Source organism: Sylvia atricapilla, chromosome 8 (assembly GCF_009819655.1).
Source record: "Sylvia atricapilla isolate bSylAtr1 chromosome 8, bSylAtr1.pri, whole genome shotgun sequence".
In the NCBI taxonomy this organism is placed as follows: Eukaryota; Metazoa; Chordata; class Aves; order Passeriformes; family Sylviidae; genus Sylvia; species Sylvia atricapilla.
In genome coordinates, this window is record NC_089147.1 from 18,652,928 (window position 1) to 18,670,248 (window position 17,321).

Here is a 17,321-nt window from a genome sequence, read left to right on the forward strand (position 1 = left end):
CACTGGTTTTATATTTGAGGGTGCTGTCTATGGAGTGCTGGTTTCTGTGGAAGGGGAAGCTTCTCAGTAAGTTTCTGCAAGACTGCGGATGAAGTATTGCATCTTAATATCCATAACCATTTTCCTTGGAACAATTTTATCCTTGATGCTGAGAATGTATGCTGACTGTGACATCATGGATCGTATATTGGTCTTGAATGCAGAGTCACTTTTCTTCTATAGCTAAGTCAGACAACAAAATCAGATATTAAGATATTAGATACTGGGAAAAATTTCTTCACTGGAAGGATGATTAGGACTTGGAGCAGGCTGTCCAGGGAAGTGATGGAATCACCATCCCTGGAAGTGTGGACAACGTGTGTGGATATGGCACTTCAGATATGGTTTAGTGGTGCTGGGTTAATTCAATCATTTTGGAGCTCTTACCAACCTTAATGATTCTCATCTGTCCCAGATGCTTTGAATTCCAGTATTACTGGAATATGCAAAGATTAGTAGTTCCAGCAGTTTTTGAATGAGACTATTTTATTCTTAAATGTGTATTTCTGATTACAGTGAGAGTTTAGTGTTTTCACAAATTTGACTTAATTTCTGGTAGCACTTGGTTATCTGATAGGAACTAGATTAGTATCTGTGGAAACTACCTGTTGGTGGGGACTGCTGAAGTGTCTTCTTACAGTGTGCTCTCCTGACATCAGGTGCGATGGGGAGACAAGGGGTCAACAGAGGAAGGAGCAAAACTGGAGAAGCCCAAAAATGCTATTATTAAGTTGCCAGAACAGGAGTATGAGCCATGGGAACCCAAGCCAAAGAAGCCCCATGTGAGAAAACCACCTTCCCAGCGAAAATGGTACACTCCAATCAAGGTAATGTGTCTGACCCTCCATTTTACCAGGTCTTTCATACCATGTAAGATACTATATCCTACTTTCTTAGCACAGCCTTTCTTTCAGCAGAGCTGAGAGACCCTATTTAGAAAAGTGGCCATTAATCCTCACCTTTGCCTAGTTTTGGATTGTGTATTTCACTTGGCTCTGTGTTGCCATATTTTTTTAAGAGTGGAGGGCATGAGCAGAGATCTCCCTTTCCTCACCTCACTCTTTTCAGGTACTCTTGCCTGGTGTGCAACAGCAGATCCTTTGAACTTTAGGGAGGGCAGATGCTGTTTTTTGCCATCTCAAGCATAGAAAAGGATCAGATTAAGGGCACTGTCCTTGCTTTGACTGCATTGTGGCTAAGGGCTTGGATTGGGATCCAGCTCTGTTTCCCCATAGTTCAACCATAAGACAGCAGTGCTTGATTTTTGGGCAAGTTACTCAGTCTCTCCATACTTTTATCCTCAGCTCTCCCATGTCATTATAATATCCTGTATTTCAATGTCTTTTAATGTATGTATCCTCACACAACCCTAATGGCAGGGAAGAGCTGTTTTCTCTGCTTACAGAAAAGGAAGCTAGAGGGCTAGCATAGTCAAGACTGCAGCATACCATGCTCATCCCAGGAATCTATAGCCATGTCCCAAAACAGTGCTTTATGGGATGAATTTCCCCCTGTCCTGTTACTCACAGATCAGTTAAACAGTGCTTGAACATTTCTGGAAAGCATCTGTGAATTTTAAAGCCTTCCTAGGCAAGTATTCTTGTGGCTCTTTATCCATGCTTCAGTTCTTTTCCCATCTGTACTGTACTTTTGTTCTGCCTTTTGTAACACCTAAAGTAAGATTAGCACTTTAAAGTAATACCTGTCTAATTGTGCCTCTCAAGTGAGTTGTTCACATTAATCTGCTCTCATCCTCACTGCATATTGGGTATTTGGCTTACTGCATTTTGGGTATGACCCCACTGGGGTTCTCCTGGCTGTCCAGATAAGCAGAGGCCAGGGTACAGAACCAGTGTGGATGCAAACAGCTTAATACAGAAAACCTGTACCAACTCATCTGTTGTTTATTCTCATGCTATTTTCACCACAATTCTTGGTCATATCTTGTCTCTTTTTTTGTCCTTAATTGCAGGGTAAACTTGATGCACTGTGGGCTTTGGTTCGACGAGGCTATGACCAAGTCTCTCTTATGAGACCACAGCCAGGAGATAAGGTAAGGGATCTCAAATACACCGGCATCACTCTTCTGTTAGCAGTAGCAATGCCCTTCCCTCACAATCAGCCCATCTTTTTTTTTTTTTTTTTCTTTTCATAAGCCTCTGTCTTTTCACATTACCCTAAAGCTAAAAGCTAAACATTTTTAATGTTTCTTGGATTTAATAACAGAGTTCAGTGATTGTTGAGAAACCGTGATCTGCACAGATGATGAAAAAAACAAATCATAGCAAGGTTAATGGAGAACAAGTTGGTGTTGAATTGTCTGCAGACACATTTCTCAGTCATCTCCTATGTGTAGGCAAGGAGTATCTCCTGCCTTGATGAAGTCTATTGACCAAAAGTAGGTCAGGAGCAGACTCCTCCTGGGAGGAAGCAGGGAGTTTTTGCTTTTCAGAGCCACAAAGATGTCTGTGTACTGTCCCTGGGTCACTGGCAGTAGCTTAGTTCAGAGCTCTCACATTTTCCCCATGTGAGCCTGGCACTGTTATGGTTGTCTCTGTTTTGTTATTCTGAGGGGACAATTCCCTGAGAGTTGAGTGCTGCTGCTTTGAGCTGTTTCACCAGCAAGGTTTTGCTTCCTGCAATGCTTCTTTGTAACATGAGAACTAAGCAGACACAACAGCATCTTTCTCTCCCCTGTGGGCAGAGTCCATACATTTCATCACCTTGGCTCTCAGGTGAGGGGATTATAGAGTTACAGCAATAGGGTCCATAAAGTGCTTTTTTGGGGATAGGACTGGTGCAGATGCCCAGGCTTGTTTGCCTGGGTAGCTTTCACACCTAATGACAGACTTTAAAAGTAGCTCTAATTTGCATCAGCTAGGTCAGTAGTTGCATGTCTCTTGCTTTTGGCAAAATATCGTTATGTTGCCTAGTCATTAACCAAACATGCCGCATCAGTATTTAAAGTTTAATCTCTTCCATTTTTCTTCTGACACATAAGGAAACCAAGAGAACAAACCCAGCTTCTTATATTACTTTGTAAAATGGTCCTAAATGTTTCACTAACCTGCATTTTCCAGGCAGCTGTGCTTGAGACGCCTTATTTACTTTTTAAGCACGATCTAGAGCTTCTGAATAGGCTCTTTAGGTCCAGCTGTATTTTGATAGCACTAACATTGTATAGTATGAATCTGTCCTCTGCCTTTCACTCCCTTGGCTGGGACATTTCTATCAGTGCAGAGCACAACAGAGCCTCTGTTAGCCAGAGTGGTCAAGAAACATGCAGGGGGCTGGCTCAGAACAGGGATCCTCAGTGCCTTGCCTTCCAGCTCTGCTGTGGGGAGAACAAGGGGCTGAAAAGAGGCAATGTAAAACAGCAAGCTGAAGGATTATTGTATCAGGGGTAACATAAGAAAAATCAAATGTACATCTGGGAAATAGGGTGGAAAGAATCCTATTGAGCCAGATCCAATGGAATCATAGAATGATCTCTGTTCCCTGGCCTGTGAAATTAACTAAGGCTGAAGAATATTGCAAGTGAAACAAGAAAATAACTAGAAGGCCTTCTGCTGTTAAAAAATACATATATATCTATATCTTACAGGCCTTTATTTCATGAAGAAAACTAGCACAGAAGGGAGCAATTTTATTATTCATTCTTTGGGTAACCTCCCTAGTAGAAGTCTCTCAGTGGATAATTGACTCCTTGTCACATTTTTTGCTGAGGGATGTGTGTAAATCCACCTGTATGTGCACAGAAGTAAATGTGAGCATACACACGTGCACGCTCATCGTTGTGGCTGAAGAACTGGGAGCTCAGGTCAGTGCTGGGAGTGACCAGCAGCACGGACAGCTTGGAGCTCTGTCAGCCCCAGGAGCAAGGCCACAGCTCTGCTGGCCTCAGCTCAGGCGGGACAAGGTCACTCCTTGTCCAGCTGTGCTGGCAGCAGCCAGAGCAGTTAGCTTGGGCTTGGGGAGGCACGAATGTTCAGCCTGCCATGCCTTGGCACATGATGTTCTTCCAGACTCTGCCATCCAGAGGCCAGGGGCTGTGTGGTGATCTTGGAGTGAGAGATTGCTTTGGTTTGGGTGGTTTTGAGGGATTGGGGTGGAGGAGCAGGGGAAAGAGTTCTTAGTAGGGTCTAAGTGCACCTTTTTATTTTTTAATTTCAAGATCATTTCACAGCTGTCTTGGTTGTTCAGGAAAATGTAGAGCTTAGAAAGCAAAAGGGACACAGTTTAACTGTTTTGGGAGTGGATACTTGGACACTTGGATAACTCAGAAAAATCCTAAATCTGAAATTCCCAGAATCAAGCAAGTTATTTTCTTTATATTTTCAGAGATTACCAGAGATATAGGTTGTTTCCCACTGGAACAAGATTCACTGAAGTTACATTTTCCAAATTTCTGTTTCACAATTTACTTCCATTAAAAAAAAAGTTTCCTTTTTCCATTTCTGCTGCTTTGGCTAGGCATAGTTCCTTTTTTCAGCCACTGGATGAAATTATAGCAAACTACTTTTTTCTGCATGATAAAAATACTCATTATGGAGAACAGAACATCCACAGGACAGGGAGAGAAATATTTTTTACGAGGCTTTAGGACAGGCACAAGATGAAAAAGTATTTATATTTTTAATATATATTTATATAAGTATATAAATAAATAGAAATAAAATTTTATTTATTTTACATTAAAGCAATCTTTAGAAACTCTTTTGAAATGTGTCACTTCCTCACTTGTAAATGAATACTGTGAATTGGGAGCTTTTCTCCCCCTCAAAAACCTGAAAAATACCTGTAGAAAAACTTTATGATAGCTTTGCTGATTTTGGTGTATTCATCAATGTTTCCATCACAGAGAAGCAAAAGTCTGTTACACTTTTTGGGAGGTGTTCAGTATCTTTCCCCACAACACAGGCCTCTTCTCTTTGCATCTGCAAATGATTGGCAGTATTGCTATTCCAGATTTTTAAGTCATGACTTCTTACCCATGCCCATCATGGAGTTAAGTTAAAAATCGCCCTGCTTGTATATTTTTGAGTCTTAATTTGGGGAAGCCCATTCCAGAGGGTATGTGAGAACCTGACAGTAGAAATACAGTCTGGAGCATGTGTGCAGTACTGTGGGACTAATGGCTGCAAGAGGTTCTGTTGTCCTTTCCTGTGTGTGAGCAGGTCTGCTGTCCATCCATCTATTTTTCATCCTTTATCATAGTCCTGTTGCCATTCTCCATCCTGCTCTTTTCCTTATCTGTGCCCTGCTTAATGTCCTGCCCTAGACATTGTCTTCCATTTTCTCCTGTGGTTTCTTCATCATTTTCTCTCTCTGTTCTTCTTTGCATGCCCTTCCCCTTGATGAGCCAGACTGATTCCCTGCAGTCCTGTCTTTATGAGCAATAGGTTGGTCCCCAGCCTCCTTACCCTGTTCTTCTCAGGCTGCAGGACCTGAGCTGCTGGTAGCACCATGCCCTGGGTTTACAGCCTTGCTGCAGAGCTGGCTGAAGCTCTGAGAGTTTCCCTGCCCTGGCTCATGTCTTCCATGAACTTATCAAGAAATGGATCTCAGGATGGATCATTCATCAGTATTAGGCAGGATTGTACTAATAGGACTGTATTAATCTTTGTGAAAATCACAGGAGCTTTTTGGAACTGCCTATTTAAAGAAAACCATCCTAGCACGAGCTCTGGTTCTCCTTCCCTGTGGGGCCACCGTGTTTTTCTTGGCTCTTACAGACAGCTCCTCCTCCCGGTCTCCATTCAAGATCATATCATAGCACCACCACTGAAATTTATTAGTTTGGCAAGTACCTCAGGAAAGGGTCACAGGGTGCCACTCACTTGACTTCCTCAGGTCACCCCTAGCAGGAATTTCTGTTGCACCAACATGGGGCAACAAGGGATAAACACACTTAGCTCTACCCCATCATTAGCAGCTAGGCTGTTATTTGTGGCATGGAGTTTTGCTGAGCTCTCAGCATCAGCAGAGGAGTGAATTGATGAAAAAAGACTTGTGTCTCTCTGGTGGGTTGCTGAGCCTTCTGTCTTGCTGGAATGTACAAAGGTGAAGCCTTCATTGGCATTTGTGCTACTGCTGCAGTGGCAGATCTCTTAGAGCTAGGCTGTTATTCCTCCCCCCCTTCCTCAGAAATCTGTGTCTTAGAGGACCAGTAGTCATTCTTCTGGCCCAGGAAAGGGATTGACAGCTCTGAGGTGGGGACACTGCTCATCCAGCCCACAGGAGCACGTCAGAATGTCCACATGTCCTGTTTGGGCCATGTGTTGCTCAAGGTTTTCAGATTTGCTTGAAGACTTTCTCATCACTGTGTTGGTGTCCTCCTGAGCTTGGTTCTGAGCTTGGGGCAGCTGCTGGGAAGGTTGGAGTTTGGGGAATATTAGTGTCTGGCTATCTTGAAATATTTCATACAAACAAACCACAGCAGCTGGTAGGGCAGGTTGTCAATAGTCTCTGCAAAAGGTAAGTTTGAAGCTGTTCCCTTGGCCTCAGAGCTCAAAAGTGGGCTGTTACCAATGGGAGCAGGTAAACGTTGAAAGCCCCAGAATGTGCAGGGAGGAAGGGGAGGTGCTTTCTGATGGTCTGTTAGTTGCTGCTTTCAGCAATTCCATTCCGTTTTGCCTCTCAGCACTCAGTGATTGATGCAGGAAATTCTTAGAGGCTCGGTTTACCAAAGTCCTTGACTAAAAACCCAACATTTTTCCCCTCAGGCAGAATTGCTCGTTTACTTTAAAGACTTAAAACGTGATCTCATTATTTTCACTGAAAATTTTGTAGCTTCAACAGGGAGTGTGGACTGGATTTTGCTGTCACCATTCCCTTGTATACCCCTGGGACTTTACGTTGAAAAAAGCAATGCCTAAGTAGTACTACCCTGTGGTTTGTACATGTAAAGCCCTTTCCTGGGGAAGGGGACTGACTAGAAGCAGGCTGTTGTACAAAACTCTGAGAGACTTTTTGCCTTTTTCTGTTCTGTAAAACTGGCATTAAAAGGCTGCTGTGCAGCCAAAAATGTCACAAACGATGAGCTGCTGGTCATTTTAGAAGCCAGAACTTCTGGATCTTTTCAAGTCCTCACCCTTGAGTTATGGTGTAACTCGGAACAATGCATAGCAGCTGGAATTTTAAACAGAAGCCTTTGAAATGAGGAGTATGTGGGTTTCTTATTCTGAGCATCCCTTTCAGAGTCATCACTTTTAGTCTAATGGGTTTGTTAAAGCTCAGAAGGTGTGATTACTCAAATTTTGAGTGACGACTTATAATGCTGACCATGACATCTATGTGCCTTGGTTTTCCTAACAAGAAAATAATCACGAGAGCACAGTATTTACCTTCCTTACAGCTGTGAGGTTTACTGTTCTGCCAGGCTCCTGGGACTCCTTAGCTGAATCACGGGACACCAAGCTTATGGATTATTAATGACTAGTAATTACTCTCTAGCTGCCACTTACAGGTGGTCAGCAGCTTGAATGCAGCCCACGGTGATGGCAGCGCCCGCCTGTCACGCCGCGGTGGCTGCCCACGTACTGCTGCTATTTGGAGCTTATTCTAATTACTTCTCTTCAAGACCCAGTAATGGCTTTTAATAGGCTTCCCTGCCTCTTGCTTGGAGATGTGTTGTAATCACCCGTGTAACAATTGGCAGAGCTACAGGGGGTGCTGGAAAAGCAGCAGTGAGCTCCTTCAGACTGAAGTCATCAGTGGCTGCTGCCTGGTCCTGCAGGTTTTCTCTCTTTGCTTTTCACCTTCATAAGCTGCTGAAAAAATAACCAGATGAGGACATCACCTGCCACAGTAGGCGATCTCACTTTGTCACTTTCAGTGAAAATGTGACACATTTTGCTCCCATTTTGCTACTTTCTTTCTTCTTTTTTTAAAGGAGGCAGGTGTCTCTAAGAGTCATTCCTGCTTCAGCAGACATGGCATGGGGGAAAGAAGGTCCCTCTCTCTGGTGTGGCATCAGTGTCCTTATGCACAGTTCCCAGGATGTGTTGAGCACTGCAGCTGCAAACATGTAATCAGTGACTAATGAATTTCCTGTCCCACAAGAAGCCCATATACTGCATTACTCCTCACTTGTGCCAGGGTTGTGTTATTTCTGTGTGGATGAGGAATTCACAGACTTTTGGGATGGATGCTGCCTGCCTGCACCCAGGTGAGACCAGAGGTCTGTCCATGTCTTTGGTGGCCAGAGCATGCTCAGGAGTGAAGGATGAGTGCAAATCCCAGGGCTGGTGTTACCTGGCACACAACAGGTTGAAGGAGGGTTGGCCTCGTGGTTAAGGCCCTGGCTGTAGCTTACATAAGTTACTTCACTTCTGTTGTACTGCAGTTGTACAGTGCATAAGTGAGATGAAGAGTAAATTCTAGGAGGCTGAGATCATATTCCTACTAGAACTTGGAGCACTTAATAGACAGACTGTTAGATAGAGAGGGTACTCTTCTGTTAGTCCTAAAACATATTGCTATTTCTCTGATACTTATGATGAAGGAACAGCTTCATCAGGTTTGATTCTCAGGGGTTTTTTATAGGGACCATGTCTCTGGGATAAGGTCTGGTGACTTAATCCCTCGTTAACTGCAACTCTGACATATCTGCATGGGGAGAACAGGCTTCTGTGTTGTTATCACAGCTTTCCAGGCATCACTTCACTGATGCTCCACAGTCCTACAGCGTGTCCAAGGGCCTGACTTGAAGCGTGGAGACTCTCTTGGGCCTTAGCAGTACTGCCACAGGGCAGTACTGATGGCACACCTCTTTCAAGAGAAAAAGTGCACAAATGCACATTGTTTCTCCACAGCACCCTTGGATCAATGCTGAACATCATCTGACTGTTTCAGTTGATTTGCTGGGAGCTGTGCATCCCCCTTTGTCTGTGAGTTGGGTAACACTGCAGAAAGTAACCTGCCCAACCTTCCTTACCTCTCTGCTTACATTGCATGCTTCTGGTAATTATGCAGAATGTGTAATGCTGTGACCTTCTGAAGGTGTTTGAGCTGCAGAAATGAAAAGAACTGTGTAAGAGGATGTATTCATTTACACTAAAATTACTGTACAGAATGATAACTAAAATTCAAAAGGTATTGCCTTTCCTCAGGTGAGCTGTAGTTCCAGATGTCTCTGTTCTTGTAGAAACTATTGTGATTCATGTTGTGGTACCAGAAAAAAAACCCAACTCAGTTTCCCACTATACAAGTAACAAAAAGTCATTAGATAACCAGAAGAGCTTAGATCTATGTATGTTAGGTCTTAAGGTCAATCTAATCTTCCTTTGAACATTCCATGATATGCCAGTTTTAATCCCAGATAGCAACAGGACCGCCTGGTGCTTTCTGCAGCAGCACTGGGGTTTCTACAGCATTTCAGAATCATTCAGATTGGTGGTTTTGCGTTGGGTTTGGGTTGTTTTTTTTTTTTTTTTTGGCATGCGAATAAATCCCTACTTTCGTCCTCCTTTACAGGTTTTTTTCTAGGGAATTTACTTGCCCAAGCAGACAATTCAGTCTTCATTGGCTTATTAAGGAGTGGGATACACAGAAACTTTGAAGTGAGGCCTAACAAGAGCAGTGTCCCTTCTTGCAATGCCGATGGTCAGGCACTCTGAGTTGAGCAAACCTTTGAAAAATGAGAGGAGGTGTACTTTGGGTTTTTCCTACTGCTGGGAGACAGGCCATTGACTGCTGAGGTGAGAGTAGGGTGTATAATAGAGTTCGTAGGAGAGAGCTGGCAATAAGGTGCTCATGGAAAAGAGTAACTTCAATATGCACAGCTTGTACTTGATAGCTGCACAGGGGAAACATGGCAGGGATCTATCTGCATAGTGTTAAGTCTCTAGCATCCCTGAAATGGTGCAGAGTTCCGTGTCAGGACTTTGGTACTTGAGTTGCTTTTCTATTTCTTAGAATAAGGTGGTTGTGTCCCAAGACAATCTGCCATTCAGTTTAACACAGGAGCTTTTGGGGGAGAAGAGGTTTTCTGTGCTTTATCAACATGCCAGCACTGATAATGGACTGCATGAGTTCTATCCCAGAAGAGGTAAATCCATGTGAGATAAGCACAAGGGGGGAGCTGAGAACTGTAGATTTACTATCTACTTGCTCTAGGTAGCAGTAGAGCCATTTAAGGACCAGTCACACACTGGTGTAGCATTGGTGGTAGTTATATCTGTTTCCAGACTCTACACCAAGAGGCAGTCTGTCTGTGTGGCGGGCCAGGATCTTACATTTTTTGCTTAGACAAGGAAAAATACTAAGCATTTTCACCAGGAATGTCTGAGTTTCCATCATTCTTCTGTACCTTAGTCAGGTGAACAACATTGTGTACACAATAATCCCTGCTTGCTCCTGAGAGACAGTCAAATAATTCACCCAGGAAAGCATGATGACACTTAATTGCAGTTTGAGCAAGAAGTTATGGTCCTTTGTGGCCTAATTTTCTGCTCCCAGCAAGCCACCAATACCTCAAGGCTGTGGTTGTTGCACCCAGCAAATGTTTGTTGATTTTGTTGCTGTGCTCCAAAGCCCTCCCCATTCTAGGAGATGGACAAATGCAATGTCCTCTTCCCTGAAAACACCAAAGGAAAGAGGAAAATCTTTTGCAAACCAACCTCTGTTGTTTTTTTTTTTCTTGAACCACATTCTAGTCTGGTCAGCATTCAAGTGTGGAAATGTGTGGTGCTGTGGTTAAAACAAGGGATGTGAGTCACAAGTCCTGAACTTGTAAATACAATTTTCCCCCCCCCCCCTGCATAACCTTGAGTAGATGACATGACCTGGCAGTGGCTCTCCTCACTTCCTCCACTCTGGGACCCTCATCCATAAAAGCTGTCAGGAAAGAGGAAGGCTGTAAGTCACATGTGAGTGCAGTTTTAGGTTAAGATATTTTTCTGAGGTTTGGGTGGGATTTGGTCTGGCATGACAGCACTTTGAGATTGATACTGAATGTAAGGTGTACCAGATAGACCTGAACTTTGGTTATGCCTAGTGTTACTCTTTTCTGTTCCCTTTGTCACTTCAACTTCCTGGGGCTCAAAATCAACAAGCTTTGTTATGGATCTGCACTGTGCATTACTTCAGCCACAGCCTCGGCAAGGTCCAAGACATGTGATGTTTTGTGCATTCCTGCAAGATATCTTGTGACTCTGGCCATTCTTCAGGAGATGTCTGTAGCCCATTGCTGCATTTCCTTGCTGAGGCAGGCTGGAAGCAGCATGCAGTTTCCTGCTGAATGGGGTGTGATGTGTATTGTTTGAATAGCCCTGTCTTGAGTGCTGGGGTGGGCTCTGCATTTCTCTTTCCTTGTGTGCCTACGCTGAAAAAGTGGTATCAGGCATGAGACAGCTGAATGGTGGGGATGTGTTCAGCAAAATTTATTTTACTGAAGGGTACTGGTCCTAGCTTAAAAGTCTGATTTCCCTGGCTGAGGTATTCCTCCCTCAGATTCCTCATTATTGTCCACTTTCTCCAGTAGTAAATTGGAAGTAGCCTCCTTGTCTTCAGTGTATTCCTGCACTGGTCTTCAACCTCACTGACCAGACTGCTCCCAGAAGCCTCATCCCTTGTTTCAAGCAGCACTGTGCGCAGCTGGGACTGTGAACTGGGGAATAGTGTCTGCAGATGTGTGTCTGGCAAAACTATCAGTACTTGATTGTATTCAACTCTCAGTTTCTGAAAAAAGAAGCTGCAGTAGCTTGGGATACTGCAGCTATTAATCCGCCTGCAAAACAGCTCCTGTTTTAATTGCCTAGTAGAATTGAACACCATTTTCCATTACTGTCTTTATTTTGATTTAAAACTGTTCCCTTAGATGTCTGTAAATATTTTTTCATGTTAGTAGAATTAGCTGAAGTTGAAAATACACCCTTGAAAAAGTCTCAATGTTTTCAATTTTTATTTTGAAACACCTTTTCTGTCTGAAACTCAAAGATGATTTGAAATGAACAACACATGTTTCAAGGCTGAATTAAATTTATTTCGACATATTTGTTTTGCCTGAAAACTGAAGACTTTTGGTTGCTGTTGACTTTTCCTTTGGCCAGCAAATGAACTGAAAGATAACTTTTATTGCTGCTGTTACAAGCACTGCATGCCGTGGGTGTGTGAGTTTGCCCTGGCAACCTACCTCCCTTGGTCTCTGGGGGATCCCTGGTTGGGATTATCACACATTTAGGGTCCAAAGAAGAGCTCCTGTGCTCTCTCATCCCTTCCCCACTCCATAAATCCTATTTTCTCAGCGGTTTGGCTTCCACAGCCCTGGTGTCTGAGGGCATACTGGACTTCTGAAGGATATCTTCTCCCAGCTTATTTACAAACAAGGCTGGTCCCACTTTGCCTTTATGAAAGAGGGTCAGGCATCTTGCCTGAGCTTTTTGGGCAGCAATGTCAGCCATGCCTCGGCCAAGACAATAGGTTTTGTCCTGAATGTGTCAGCAGCCCAAGGGATTGCTTAGCTGTGTGTCACTGTCACCATGTGCTCAGCTCCCAGCCCATGTGCAGGATCTCATTGTTTAGTCAGAGTTTGGGAGTCAGAGTTTGTGAGGCAGGGATTAACATCCTGTGCTGTGTCTCCATGGTGCTGCTCCAGCGAGCCAGGGTTTGTGGGTGGTTTAGTTTGGTTGCTAAAAAGAGAAAAAGCAGAGATTTACTTATAAGAGGGTTTTTGTGGACTTTGTGAAGGAGTCACATGTGCCTCAGCTACTTTTAAATATCACTGCCTCTTCGTGGGTCAGGATATGTGTCCTGTTTAAAGTTGGGTTACCTCCCACATCTTTAAGCTCAGTCTAATTCCTTTTGCAATAAGCAGCCCTTTGGGTGAGCCCAGTAGGTTACACCTCTTGGTAGCATCACCTTGCTCATGCTGTGCTGTAAACAGTTTTCTGCTGCTGCTAGGATTATCCTTGTGCATTTGCATTATCATTTTGTAATTTTCTATTTGAATTTATCTGATGTGCCTAAGGGCATTACAGGGTCCTGACTGTTACAATGAGTGATTCACAACCCACAGTGCAATGATTTCCTTCCCCTCCAATAACCCCATCATAGAAGGGAGGGAGGAAAAGTGATTGGAGTTTAGAAAGAGGCCGGATAATACACTGGGAAAAGAATGGGCTGAACTTATACACAAAAGGAAATAATTACATTCTCATTGCTGCACACTGCCACTTTACTGGACCTTGCTTTTAAAACCCTCTTCTCCTCAGTCAACCTCATTTTCTCTTATCTCTTCATAGTTTTGGACTACCATCATTATAGGTGTCAGTGCTGAGCTGTCAAATAGCTTCCCAGAAAATTCTTATATATAGGAGAGGACTTAGTAAACTGGAAGATATGTATGAGAGTCAGGATATCATGCAAACAAATATTTAAAGTTGATGATATTTAATGTTTTGATTTGAGCCCTGATAACTTAAAATGGCTGCATATAAAAATTAATTACAATTTCATAAAATAATTGTTAATGATTAATGAAATAAGCACTATGTAATTAATTGTGATGATTATAATTTAATAATTAAATAATATAGTTAGGTAATAATTATAAATTGCATATTTATTAACCTGAAAGCCTGCTCAGTCACCAAACTGGTGATTTGGGAATCTCTGGCACTTCCAATACTTTATTTTTCAGCACAGAAATCATATCTGCATCCCAAATGTAAGAACAGGAGTTAGTAAAAGTTACTTGTATGTGCCTGAAAACCAGGCAGCCTTGGGTTTTACGTGACAAACTGTTTCAGCAGCTCACTAATTTCTAGCCTGTATGCTGCAGGGTAATCAGTGCAATTTCCAGGAAATCCATGAAGATTTTAATGAGCCATGACATGTTGAGTGCACAGTCAGCGTGAAGCAGTGCAGTGTGAGGAAGCTTTTGGCAAAGGCTGATGCACATAGATTCTGGCTCCTGAGGAGCCAGCTGCTGATCCTGACACTTGCTCAGGGAACTCAAATACTGGGAACTCTGTACCACCTTGCTTCATCTCTTTCACTGTACAGGTGTTGTGTCCATAATTTGCCTCTGATAAAGAGAGTTCTCAAATGAGTTTCTCATGCTGGCTGGTTTAAGATACTCTGTGTAGGTGTTTCTGCTAGAACACTCCTGTTCTTTATTAGAAGGTGGGATAATCCCTGATTTTGCCAAGATTGAATTTTGCCAGAAGTCACTGATCTTAATGGTGTATATCTCATTGTTTTCTGGGTGTGTGGATCAAAGCCTTCACTTAGTTGAAGTGATCATGACTTTTTGTGTATGCTCTGTCTTGTGAATTGTAAGTAGCATAAAATCTGAATCTATTCTTTTGAAATTTAGGGCTACATTTTTATACTGCACTATTGAGAGATATTTAGGAAGTGAAGCTACATGCTGATTAACCAGGTCTATAGCAAGCTAGCAGACTCATCCCACTGACATAGATAAACAAAATTGGAGAGAGAGCCCAAGAAAATTATGTTAATTTTGGATTTCAGCATCCTAAATAATACTTACACCTAAAAAAAATAAATAATAATTTAATGCTTCCTTATTGGGAGCAACTTCATTTTTAATTTAGCGGTCTAGTGTTTTGAATGGCCATGCTTATATTTTAAAGGACTTATTTTATTTTAATCCATTCTAAAATGCAGGTATCTTATTCCTATAAGGTCAAAGACAAGAAAATTCAGTAAACTAAGTGAAGCTAACTCTTTATCAGTCAGATACCCACGTCTGCAAATCCAAATTGCAGCACTGGGACTCCATAAGCCAAATCAAGAGGGAATGGAAAATCAAGCAAAATTTATAACATGAAGCATGTATTTTATTAGGTCAACTAATGCAGGTAAAAATAAGAAACAGGCACACTTTTGTGTACACAAATACTGACATGCACAGAGATGAAACTGGATTTGATTTTTGTTAAACACCAGTGAATGTATTAAAATGAAGAGAGAAAAAGGACAGCTATTGGCAGATGGCCTGGATTTTTTAGATTCTTTTTGCTGAAGTGCTGCTAGTATCATGGGTGAACAGACTTCCTCATCTCACTCTTTGAATTGCCCAGATTCTTGTAACAGTCATTTCTGTCAGTTGAAAACTTGCTGAGTAGTAGCTAAAGATTTTGAGGAAATGAATGGTGGGGAATGATGCAGTGAGCTCTGTGATGAACGTAGCCCAGCCACATGATGGTGGTGGCTTTTAGGAGGTTCCTCCATTCCTCCCCCTGCCTTAACCCACACACAATAACACATCCTAGGTGGTCGAGGAGACTTTGCCTGGAAGTACAAAGTGCCTGAATTGCACGTGTGATTGTTACACTGGGATAAAAGCTGGAGTTGGGACAAGGGCAGATCCCACTGCTTCAGTATTTGTACTTTCTGAAAAGCCAGTTTGGCAAGCAGCGTAACAAGAGCCTAACAAGTGGATGGACATATGGGGAGGCAAAATAATTGTGCATTAGGAAGGGGGTGCAGATGCGAGCTGGAGCAAGGGCGTAGCTCCATATGGCACAGTGCTGACCTTCAGTTGGTGCCTGAATGACAGCACGCCGCGCGGGTCGCCCCGTCTGAGCGCCAGCTTGGGCAGCGGGGGCCCCAGCAGACACAACTGCATTCACACACATCATCTGCCTCCTGGAACACAATGAGGCAGCTACCCACAGCTGCTGTGCCTCAGAGCATCCTGGTATTGCTGCACCTTGCAGCTCTGACACCTTCCCTCAAACATTTAGTGTGTTCCATGCTTCTGGAAAAATATATAGCATTGCCACTGCTAAAGTGGTGCTGGTGGCTTCTTAATCCCTGTTAATCCTCTGTGCAGGAAGAGCAGAGATAAGTGTGCAGGATACCTAATTTCTGTCTGTGTTCCCAGGATTTAAAAGCCTTTATATGCCTTTGGAGAGGAAATTACTTAATTCTTTCAAATAGAGAATATTAAAAATCCTGTGATTAGCATGTTTACTTGAGAAACATTGTGGATTTTTTATTAAACTAACCAGAGGGGTATGCATGTTAGGTAGAATAACGGTGGCACTCTGTTATTAGGTAACTGTGATGTGTAGAGAGTTTAATTCTTCAACCTAGAAATCCTCCGACAAAATACACTTGCTAAGTCCAAACTATCACTTTTGATTTATTATCATTTCCTCTTCCCTTTCCCTTTTCAGCTGTTAATCCTGACACTGGCTTAGAGTTCAGCCTCATTTTATCAATGGCTGCTTGAAGTGCTCAGGAGGATTTGCTCCAGTATTCACCAGAAGTCTTTGATATATGAGATTGTAGGCTAACACTGATAATCTTTTGTGAGGAAGTGTCACAATACATACATCGATCATCCAAGCCCCTATCTGTCAGACTCCTCCAACTCAACCGTATTTTTCATGACACAATGCAGCGCATGGCCTTTAAATTACCCATCTGTCTGACAAATCAGTGAGTGTGGCAGAAACTGGCAGCAGTTTGACGTCGCCTATCACTTTAACTGAAGTGAAAGTAATGCAAACAGATTTATGGGATCCCCTTTGATTATAGACTATGAATATATTTGGAATTGATGTTTGTGAGAGAGACACAACAGAGGAGCAGGAAAGGCTTGTAGGCAAAAGCACTAGTGTTGGGTTTGCAGCTTTGCATTTACTATGAGGGAGATTGTTCTGTCCTAAATTTTTCCCTCCCCATATGGTGCATCTCATCTGGGCACCTCTGACCTTTTTTCTTCTTTTCTTTTCTTTCATTGTGAGTCGTTATTTAGCTGCTCTAAATTCATAACTTTATAAATATTAAGGCTGAGTTTTCTTAAATTAATTTGATGTACAGCTGTCAAATATATCTGTAACATTCATTGCATGTCAGTAAATACTGCTGCATTTCCAAGTGGGCTCTGAATACATAGCAGAAGCAGCTCAGCAGAAGACAAATACCTGGCAAGGATGGCTGCTTGCTGCAATGCTGGTGACGATTTGAGTTCTGTGATGGAGTAGAGCAAAGCATTGACTTCGTGGTTGTTTTTTTTTTTGTTTTTTTTTTTTGATCCAATGGTTTATCTTTGCAGAAGTAACCAAGATCTTGGCTTTTGCCTTTTGCCTGCATGAAAAGGCTCTGGCCCCAGTATAGTATTGCCATGAACCTGCTCCATAACCAAAGTCTTGACATAGCAAGCCTGGATTTTTAGGAAGAGAATTTTATCCTACTCATTGATGCTGTTGTTTAAGTGTAATGGTGAATTGTGATGCTGAATGCTGGAACAGAGAACAACTGAGTGTGTGTCATGTGCAGGCAGCAACATGCTCATTCAAACA

The 17,321-nt window shown here is 42.6% G+C and overlaps 2 protein-coding genes across 2 annotated transcripts in view; one reads left to right on the top strand and one right to left on the bottom strand.

Annotated features, from left to right (window-relative positions):
• LOC136364479 (beta-microseminoprotein-like) overlaps positions 1-17,321 on the bottom strand; it is a 307,144-nt gene that overhangs the window by 202,983 nt on the left and 86,840 nt on the right. The window lies entirely within an intron of this gene.
• Positions 1-17,321, top strand: part of ANTXRL (ANTXR like) — a 58,073-nt gene that overhangs the window by 35,161 nt on the left and 5,591 nt on the right. The window contains exons 16-17 of the mRNA XM_066323906.1: positions 699-866; positions 2,012-2,092. Coding sequence (XP_066180003.1) covers positions 699-866; positions 2,012-2,092 — 249 coding nt within the window. The remainder of the gene's footprint in view (positions 1-698; positions 867-2,011; positions 2,093-17,321) is intronic.